The sequence below is a fragment of the Mirounga leonina genome, unplaced genomic scaffold (assembly GCF_011800145.1).
Source record: "Mirounga leonina isolate KUSES-001 unplaced genomic scaffold, KU_Mleo_1.0 Mir_154, whole genome shotgun sequence".
NCBI classification, from domain to species: domain Eukaryota; kingdom Metazoa; phylum Chordata; class Mammalia; order Carnivora; family Phocidae; genus Mirounga; species Mirounga leonina.
In genome coordinates, this window is record NW_023270389.1 from 63,074,952 (window position 1) to 63,085,100 (window position 10,149).

The 10,149-nt window shown below is 48.4% G+C and overlaps 1 protein-coding gene across 4 annotated transcripts in view; it reads left to right on the top strand.

The window, feature by feature from the left end:
• Positions 1–9,531, top strand: part of DESI2 (desumoylating isopeptidase 2) — a 46,445-nt gene extending 36,914 nt beyond the window's left edge. For 3 of the 4 annotated variants that reach the window (XM_035010970.1, XM_035010967.1, XM_035010968.1), the window contains one exon: positions 6,146–9,531. In XM_035010970.1, coding sequence (XP_034866861.1) covers positions 6,146–6,379 — 234 coding nt within the window. In that variant the 3' untranslated portion in view covers positions 6,380–9,531. The remainder of the gene's footprint in view (positions 1–6,145) is intronic. The other variant, XM_035010969.1, reaches the window with a different exon arrangement.
• Positions 9,532–10,149: the final 618 nt, after the last annotated feature.

The window sequence follows — 10,149 nt, forward strand, 5'->3', positions numbered from 1 at the left end:
CCAAGTGGGAGGGAACATGATTAAAAAGTTTCCAGGCCCGAGCCAAGTAAGCATGGGAGCAGGGGGGATACCACACTAATGCTTGAGCTGCCGCTGAGGCATCCCCGCCCCATCCCAGCTGGAATCTCGCCGGACGGCTGCAACCTCTGTCATGGCTAAGTTTATTGCTGGGACAGTGTGAGTGATTTTGCAATGAGGAAAGAATTGTATTTTGTGATTATTGCTATAGATGTAGGATAGGAATTAGCATAAAATGTTCTGTGCATGTAATTTTATAGAGGATACAGGGACTGTCTCACTTGGGGAATGCTGCAAAGCGAAAGGGTTAGTGGGACACAACTTCCTTGCTTTTTGCAGCCATAGAGTGGATGGAGTTTTAAGTCTTCGATAATGAAATGAGAATGTGTCTCCACAGCTGAGATTTTTACTATGATTTTTGCGTATTACGGCCTCTGGGAAAAGGGAGACAACATACAAAGAGAGACCATTTCCAGGTGGACCTCAGAGTGTTAAAAAGCAGTTTTTAGATACTAATGAGCTCCTGTAAAATCAGATGTCTGACCCATCAAGGCTGCTGATTTTCCAGCCCGATGTGCATATTTTGTATTGGGTTTTTAAAAAAGGCTTAGGGAAACCTTGCATGTTGCTTGAACTTAGAAACATGGCTCCCTGGCCGTGCAGCATCTTGACTTTACTCCTGCCGAAGAAAAGCCCTTGCCTTTTTTTTGAAATCCTGAATTCACAACCCTAATTGCCATGGCTTGACTGATAGGCTGAAACCCGCCGCTGTCTACTACCCTCCATGCAGACTGAAAGGTAGAGGCTCAGGGAACAGGGCTTCTCCTTGGGGACCATTGCAGGTCAGGACACCGTCTGCGGAGCCCTATGCTATGAAAGCCTTACGGACGTTGACCGACCCGTCTGGCTTACTTGCAGGTGCCCACCAGAAAGGGCTTTTCCCCGCCGGGACAGGCTGTGTTGAGCTGCTCATCGGCTCGCATTTCTAATACAGGGACTGATTGAATCCCTAACCAGTGATTCTTGCCAAAACTGCAAGTGGGGAGAAAGCACATCACCAGGACTGTGAACCCCCGCCCACTTCCGATGCATATCCCACCGAGGCTCCAGGGGATAGCAGCCAGACGCCCTCCTCCCACTTCCCGCCGCACGCTCCTTAGCGGGGCCGTGCGGTTACCAAGTGCAGTTGTCCGCAGACGCGGGGCAGCTTCCCTACGCTGCTCGCTATGTAAGTGGTCAGGGTAGAGGGAGGGAGTCGCTGTATAAACCCATTTTGAAGTTTTCTGAAAACTCTGGATCTTATCCTGACGAATCCCTAACATGATGCGCCTGTCTAGTTCAGTTACATAAAAATATTTCCAGCAAGAACTCTGTCCCTCTTGTGTACATCCTTTCCAGACCAAAAAAGGGCTGGATGAGAGCAGGGGATAATTTTTAAAGTGTAAAGTTAGGATTGCTAAATGGCACACACTGATTTTGTAACGACGACAAACAGAAACCCCAAACCCTGGCAGCTAGAGAGGAGAGAGGAAGAGGGAGGCCTTGATAACCTTTGTTTTTCAACACTGCACCTCCCCTTGTCCTAAAGAAAAATGTTGCATTCTGCCTTTCTGAGCTGCTGCAACTTGGAGTTCAGCCAGCTGTTGCCCTGTTCCTACACTTTCCACACACGACACCCCACACGTCTTCCACGCTCACAAGGCCGGTAACCTGGTGTCGCAGACAAACAACTGTTTGGATCTGACCGTCTCTAGGCAGACCCCCTGAAACCAAGATTCAGCCAGTTTTTCAGGCTAGATTAGAAACCCTCGGGCAGAAGCCCTGTCTTCTCATCCATTTGGGCAACTCAAACACAAGAGCACAGGCCGGGGGGCTTCTCAGCAACAGACCTTTATTTCTCACCATTCTGGAGGCTGGGAAGCCCAAGATCAAGGTGAGGTCAACTGGTGAGGTCTGCTTCCTGGGTCACAGGGTGCTGCTTGCCCTGGCCTTGGGTGGCAGGAAGGGTGAGGGGGCGCTCAGATCCCTGGTTAGCACACGAATCCTGTTCACGAGGGCTCGGCCCTCATGACCTGACCGCCTCCCAGAGGCCCCCCTTCCACAGACCATCATGTTGCAGGTTAAGATTGCAGCATACCAACTTTGATGGGACAAAAATCTTCGGTCTAGAGCAAGCCCACAGTGCTCACTCCCAGAGAGAAAGCGCATTGGGTGGGGGCCTTTTAACCTGGACTGCCTGACCCGGGTACCCTGCTTGGGGTGCCCTAACATCATAAACTGACTTTCTAGGGGTACCCGTGTGCCCTCTGGAGTTTTACTTCTTGTGTGTGTACCCTGACTGTCAAGACATTGCCTCAGCCCTAAAAACCTGTCAGGCCGACTTCAGGGTACTGGCCAGAGTTTCGCTGATCCTGAATGATGCCTCAGGCCAGGTAAAGAAGGTTCATACCAAAACTGAAGGTGGACGCCACCCGGCTTTCTAAAATAAACCTTGATGGTTAGTGGGATTTGTTTTAACTGGCTAAGGCCAGTTATACCCTTTAGGTATAACCGAAATCAATACTTGAGGTTGGTCTCACCCTCCTGCATGGGGCCCTTTGATAATATTTGCTGTAACAACAGCTTGGCCAAGTTTGTGGGCTGGGGGGTACTGTGTTAAAAAAAAAAGTTAAAACAGGCCAGAGCCTGCTGTCCTTATAAAGCCCTGCTTATCCGAGGCGGGATTGGGGCTTTGGATGGCATCTGAGAACTTGATTTTCAGAATGGAGGAGTGGCTCGCTGTGCCTGACTGATTTGTACAAACAGTGTGATTTCTGTGAAACACCTGCTTAGATTCTGGGGAATCTAACAGCTTGGTACCTGCTAAGGAGGGGGTGCCTGCCTGCATAACCAGGCCCCAGTAAAACTTCAGATGCTGGGTATCTAGTGAACGTCCCTAGTGGACGTTCACATGTGTTGCCCCCACTCCTTCACGGGGTCATTAAGTGTATCCTGTGTGATTGCACTGGGAGAGACGCTTTGAAAGCTTGTGCTTGGTTTCCTCTGGACTTTGCATACTCTTGCCTGTTGTGGATCATGGCTGTGAATGCAGCTGTGTACCAAGGCCCGCAGCCCTCTCGGCAAGTCATCATCTAACTGGAGGTGGTCTTGGGGACCGCTCACGCAGCTCAATAGCATTCTCCAAAGGTGATCAAGAGTTGTTGTGTTTTTTTTTTCTTTTAGTATCATGAATTTCCCCTCCTCCCCAGATTTAAAAATATTCCATATACTTCACAGGAAAAATCAATCTAACTTACACCTGAAGGAACTAGAAAAGAACAAACAATGCCCAAGGTTAGTAGAAGGAAGGCAGTAATAAAGATCAGAGTAGAAATAAATGAAATACAGACTAAAAATACAGCAAAAAGATCAATGAAACTAAGAGCTGGTTCTTTGAAAAGATGAGCAAAATTGACAAACCTTTAGCTTGACTCACCAAGAAAAAAAGAGACAGGGCTCAAATAAATCAAAAATGAAAGAGAAGTTACAACGGACACAACAGAAGTAGGAAGGATCGTAAGAGAGACACTGTGAGCAGATTAGACAACCAAGAAGAGATGGACAAATTCCTAGAAACACAATTCTTCTGAGGCTGAATTATAAGGAAATAGAAAATCTGACTAGACCGGTTATTTTACTAAGGAGATTGAATCAAAAACCTCCCAGCAAACAAAAGTCCAAGACCAGACAGCTTGACTGGTGAATTCTACCAAACATTCAAGGATTTAATACCTAATCTCAAACTTTTCCCAAAAAAGAAAGAGGAGAGAACACTTCGAAACTCATTCTACAAGGCCAGCATCACCCCAATACCAAAACCAGACTAGGACACCACAAAAAAGGAAAATCACAGGCCAACATCCCTGATGAACAGAGATGCAGAAATCCTCAACAAAACATTAGCAAACCAAATTCAAACTACATTAAGAGGATTCTACACCGCGATCAAGTGGGACTTTACCCAGTGATGCATCAGTGGTTCTACATTTGCAAATCAGTCAGTGTGATACACCACATTAACAAAATGAAAAGTAAAAGTCGTATGATTATTTCAGTAGATGCAGAAAACCATTTGACAAAATTCAGCATCCACTTATGATAAAACTCAGTGAAGTGGGTAGAGAGGGAAAGTACCTCACTGTAATAAAGGCCAAAGGTGACAGGCCCACAGCTCACGTCATACTCGGTGCAGAAAGATCAGGAGCAGGATGCCACCCTGCCATCACCCACAGCGCTGTAACCAGTCACCCTGTGCATACGTCTCTTCGTACCCAGCCAGTGTGTGTCAGGGGTGGATTTCTACAAGAGGAATCACTGGTTGAAGCCTAAATGCAAAAGTAATTCTGCTACATAAACCACTACCCCCGTAAGAAATGTTTTCCATCATGACACAGTATGTACACACACGTACGTGTAATGCGTTAAAACAAATGTCACAGCTAGCCCTCCTATCTATAATCTAGTTCATTCTGAAAATTCGGGTCACAATCTGAATGACTCACGAATGGGTCTGGACTCGAAGTTTCGAGACATTGGCTTGGCGGAGGACCAGCACGCTTCCAAGAGGGCCGGGCCGGGGGTTTGTTTATAAGCTGGGGGACTGGTCACAGACTGGACTCCACCACTGAGAACTCAGCCCATGGGGGTGGCCGTGTCCCAGCGCAAGTCCCTCTACCAAAACAGGAGGCTGCCGCGGACAGTACTGCGTTTTCAGCTGATCAGGGCCACACCACCAGGGGTTGGGAGGAAGGTAGCTTATTGAGCACAACCAGGACATGGGAAGTAGGTTGAAGGAAGTGAGTAGTCAGCAGCGGCTGTATGCTGACCTCTATGCTCCTCGCCACTCCTTCTGTGCTTAACCTGCAAATATGCAGCGCCCCCCCCCCCCCCACGTGTCAGGTATAAAATACAACATAATACTTGTTGGCCTGGGTTTCTTTGGGGAGAGAGATGGGAGTGGTATCGGCTCGGCTTTCCCCCAGATCAAGTTCACGGACACATTTCTCAAATTTTTTTTTTTTTTAAAGATTTTATTTGAGCACAAGTGGAGGGGCAGAGGGAGAAGGAGAAGCAGGCTCACTTCCCACTAAGCAGGGAGCCCGATGCGGGGCTCGATCCCAGGACCCCGAGATCATGACCTGAGCCAAAGGCAGACGCTTCACCGACTGAGCCACCCAGGCACCCTCAATATTTTTAAGTTCTCTCTACCTCTAGTGCTGCCCGGCCAGGTGATCAAGTTTGGTCAAAACATGCCATCTCCCCTCAAGTGAGACCACTTGCCCTGTGGTTAAGACAGAGACATCGTATTTAAAGGAAATGTAACCTTTGTCAGGTAAGGCTAACCCTTTAGAGAGAAAAATTTCCTTGCTTCATTACAGGTACCAGTTTATTTACATTTTCACTAATTTGGGGGCATAAGATACCTTGACACCTTTCTCAAGTCATCAACTAAGATAAGATGGCCTGATCCTAATCTGTGTCATGACTGGAGGCAGAACCACCAAGGGGACAGGGGAGCATGGGTCCAGGAAGCCCAGTGTTGTCTACAGACAGGCAAGAGGGTTAAGAAGGAGTAAAGTTCGTTGTGGAAGGCCTGATTCTTACTATCTGAGATAGACGGGGCCGTGGCTTGTGGCTTCGGAGTCCTAAGGACAGAGTCAGGGCGGGAAGTGGGCAGAGAGCCACACATCGTCAGCTGGAAAGGCCCCTGCTGGCCCCACATCTGCTCCCGCCATCCCCAGCGGAGTCTGCAGACGAAAGCCAGCCGGGCGTTCCGGCCCCACTCCTGCCGTGGACTCCCAAAGCCAGGTCTGCGTCTGGGGAGCTGTTTCTCTGCCGATTCGAGCCCCTGGGGAGAAGTAGGATGGGGACAGAAGTCACAGGGTAGATAGAGATGCAGAAAGTGAGCCACATGAACGAGGCTCCGCAGAACGGGAGGGATGGGGCTGCCGGAAGGGCCCAGGCTCCAGAGGCCCAGGTGCAATGTTTCTGGGGCACCCACCTGCCTCCGCCGCACCCGCATACCCTGGCACTGGACCAGGCCCACCTCATTCATCTTACCTAACACCACACCCTTTGTTGTCCATAGATTCTCTGCGGGAAAGAGATTCCTCGCTGGATCAATCGACTTGCCTACTTCAGCTCCTGTATACCCTTTCTACAGAGTTGCCTCCCCAAGGAGTGGCTCACCCCCGCGGCCCTGCAGTCCAGTGTCAGCCAGGAGCTGCAGGATGAACTAGAGGAGGCCGAGGACGCCGCCGCATCCGCCTCCATGGCCAGCGCTGCAGCGGGCTCCAGACCTGGGCGCCACACCAAACTATAAACGTCTCCAAAGTCACACCTTCAGAGCTGTCTCTGACAGTTGACTATCAACTAGAGAAAGTAAAAGAGTAAGCGTCCTCTGGATATTTTGTATGCAGAGATGGCTCTCCCCCCAATCCCAGTTTTTCAGCTCAGGATTATATTTGTAATCAAAAGAATCACTTGGCGCAGGAGGGAGAACTTTGTATGAAGCTTCCCTCTGGTTTTTTTTACCCACTTGTAAATTTGGATTTACTTCTGTTTTATACGAGCTCTGTTAAGTTATGTTTACAGTATTTTGTATCGCTGTTTACAAATCTTGCATGGACTCCTGCCACCGTGAAAGAAGAAAATCTTCATGGCTTCAGAAACGAGGCAGGTCATCTTTGTACACTTCCGACAATTGCTGGAGCTACGGTGTTAACACTAGGCACACGAGGGATACTTGAGCGGTGAGAGTCGCCATCACCCGCTTGAGGATGGTCTTCTAGATCTGTGTTTGGGTTTGTTCACGTTCAGGACACAGAGGGCAAGGAGCACCCGTGGCCGAGGGTGGCAGCTCCCTGCCCCACAGAGGAGCGCGCTGCCCAGGCTCCCCCAAATCCGGGGGGTGTGGTGCTTGCATCCCAAATACCAATCCACCTCAGCAGCCTGGTCCCTTCCTACGTCCGTCCGGCTTGGACCCCTCTGATTCCATAGTTAAGATGGTTTTCGTTAAAGATATTCTTGCTAGTCACTAAGGAGTATTTTTGCACACGTGTTGGGAGCTTCACCTTTATTTTAATACCTCCCGCTACCCCCCTCCCTGCACCGGGCTGTGACAACGGGGTAGGAAGATCCTAAGTGGCAGCCTTCTGAGTAGCGGTGTGAGTTGACATTCAGCTGCTTTTTAACTGTTCGGGCTGCCTTTTATACGAGACCTTGAAAACTGGAGTCTGAAGTAACACTGTCCACAAAGTGAATCATTTGATATTCCACCATTTTATGTACCATTTCAGACAGAGTGTGTTGGAGTCCGTTGGCTTGTGATGGGAGTAGCATCCCCTCATCTTAGAAAACCGAGTCTCGTTGACTTTTTGTTGAAAGATATTTGTGTGTCTTAAAATTCATCTTTTTCTGTTCTCTCAAATGTGTCTCTTACAGAAACTACTCTGAGAAAGAAATTGTCAACCGCAGATAAGTCCTCATTAGCAGGGACTCCGTCTGCTCAAATCTACTCCCAGTTTGACCCTTGGATGTAAGAGCCAAGTCATTACATGTCAGATTCAATTCTTCTGCCTTAAGAATGAATGTCCTACATAGAATATTGGATGCAGCGTATAAATTATCCAAGGCAGTGACTTCAGCTCTATAGAGATTGTTAGTTTTAAAGGCACCTACTTTTATTTAAACTTCTAGATTGGATTGTTTGCTATTGTTCTTTGTAAAGATACATATCTTTCAGTAAAGGACATTTTTAACTTTTCCATCAGCTGATTTTGATTCATTTTATCAACTGAAGCACACACTATTCCTAGGGAAACCAAACCTTGGGTTAGAAGCTTTGACCTGAGAAAAATGAAGCCACTTAACCTAATTTATGCTTTTGTTCTGTTTCTGGAGAGGAAAGCCTTGACCATTCTCCCCTCAGTTCTTTAGAGGGTGCAGAGCCCTCACTTAAGAGACATGACAGAAGGAAGAAAGGAGTATAGGATCTTTGTGAGAAGTTGACTTGGTTCAGGCCTAAAAAGGAGATTTAGAATAAAACACTAAGACTCCGGCCATGTGTCTGTTCCCTCAGAGGAGAGTCCTAGCACCAAAACCCAGGTTCGTGGAAAGTGTCTGAGGCAGTTTGCTTGGGATTTTTTTAAATAACGTGGTGGATGACAGTTGTTTCTCATCCATTCAGATAAACGTGATTTTAGTCCGTGCTGCTGACCCACATAAAGGAGTGGCCATCCGTTAGACCCATCTTGGTGAATAGCCAGGAACACCCCATCTGTGCTAATCTGGAATCCAGCACCTCGGCACACAAACAATTTCACCGCTGTTCTGTTGTGTTTACTTTGATCTGCAGCATTTGGAGTGAAAAATAGCGTGAAGGGGCCTGGTAGAAATAAATAGTGGCCTGAGGCCATTTATCATACTAGCAATCAGCATATAAAATTCTGGATGTGAGATTGCTTGCAATCCACTTGTACTTGAGGTTGTCTTTACTTTAGAAAATCTCATTTAAACCAGTTCCCCTCTATAGTTCAAAGTTGAGGTTGGACTTAATGGACTAGCATTTAACCAGCTTTTTCTTGCCCTTGCCGGGAAAGAATTGTGTTCTCAGCCTGATCTCTGTTCAGAAAAATCCAGTCATTTAGATACATGTGACATGACGGAGTCAGAGATTGTCTTTGTAGCGGGAACCAAGCGAAACCCATTTCTCATGGTGGGTTGGACGGCGACAGTGTGGGAGGGCCAGAAGCTACTGGTTTCGGTTTGTTGTCAGTGCACTTGGGTTGGTTGGTCGGGGTTTTGTCAACCCTAAGAAGGGGGCATCGGCTTTGGACAGTGGCCTCTGGAACTGTAGGAGGTGGCGTGGAGAGAGCCCCCGCTGGAGGCCTGGCGCCCAGCTGAGTGTTGCTCTGGCCCGCAGTGATAGCACACAGCTCCCTTCACCAGCATCCACACAGAGCAGGGTCCGGTGTTCGCCGATGGGCGCCACCGCGCACAAGGAGAGTCCACGCTCTCAAGAGAGCTCAACCCCAGCTGCGGGACTCCGTGCCCATGGCTTCTCTCCATCACAAAACGGGTAGAAACACATTCGCTGCTTCAGGGCTCGAATCTGTGTGTCTTCTTACGGCTCCATTTCTGCAAGATACTCGGTCGTTTCGATGCGTGCGTGCTGTGTTTCTTCTGCCATCGCACATTCTTCCCTTCCCTACGGTCCTAGGTGCGGCTCAGTGATTAGACTCGCCTTGTCAATACACATCTTCACTGTTCGAGAGGTGTTACAGCTGTTAAAGAATCTTCATGAACCTGAAGATAATTTCTTGTGAAGTTGAATGCAAATGTACTGTCATTCATAGTGTTTATATGAAAAAAAAAACCAGGAATTTCACTTTTGCTACCTTGATATAGCATTGGGCTATCATGTTAACAACATTGAAATACATCGATTTATTAAAAAAATACTTTTATAAGAAATGTTTTCTAGTGCTTTCTGACTACAACTGTGACATACTTGTGTTAGAGGGTGGGTGGTAACCCTTAAAACCCAAGGCTCCCATCTGCTCTGTGGATGCGGTCGGACCCTCTTGTATGACTCACATGTGTGCTCTAGAGCCCAAGTCCATGGGCCAAGTCCTTAGCTGCCAAAGAGCATAACCCCACTCCTCACGGCGGCCGTGGGTGTCAGCCCCAGCTCCCGGGCCATGAAACGGGCTGGGAGGGGAGACACGTCTCTGCTGTCCACCCAGAGTGCAGGGGAGGGGTCGCAGAGGGAGAGCCCCCCTCCCGCGCTTGCTCACACACGCACCCCCCCATCTTGGAGCATCGAGCATGCAAGAGCCTGTTTCCTATAAACCTGTTCACTTCTGTTTAGCACCTCCAACCTGACCCTTCTCTTTGCTGGCCGCCTTTTTTTTTTTTTTAAAGATTTTATTTATTTATTTGACAGAGAGAGACAGCGAGAGAGGGAACACAAGCAGGGGGAGTGGGAGAGGGAGAAGCAGGCTTCCCGTGGAGCAGGGAGCCCAATGTGGGGCTCGATCCCAGGACCCGGGGACCGTGACCTGAGCAGAAGGCAGACGCTTAACAACTGAG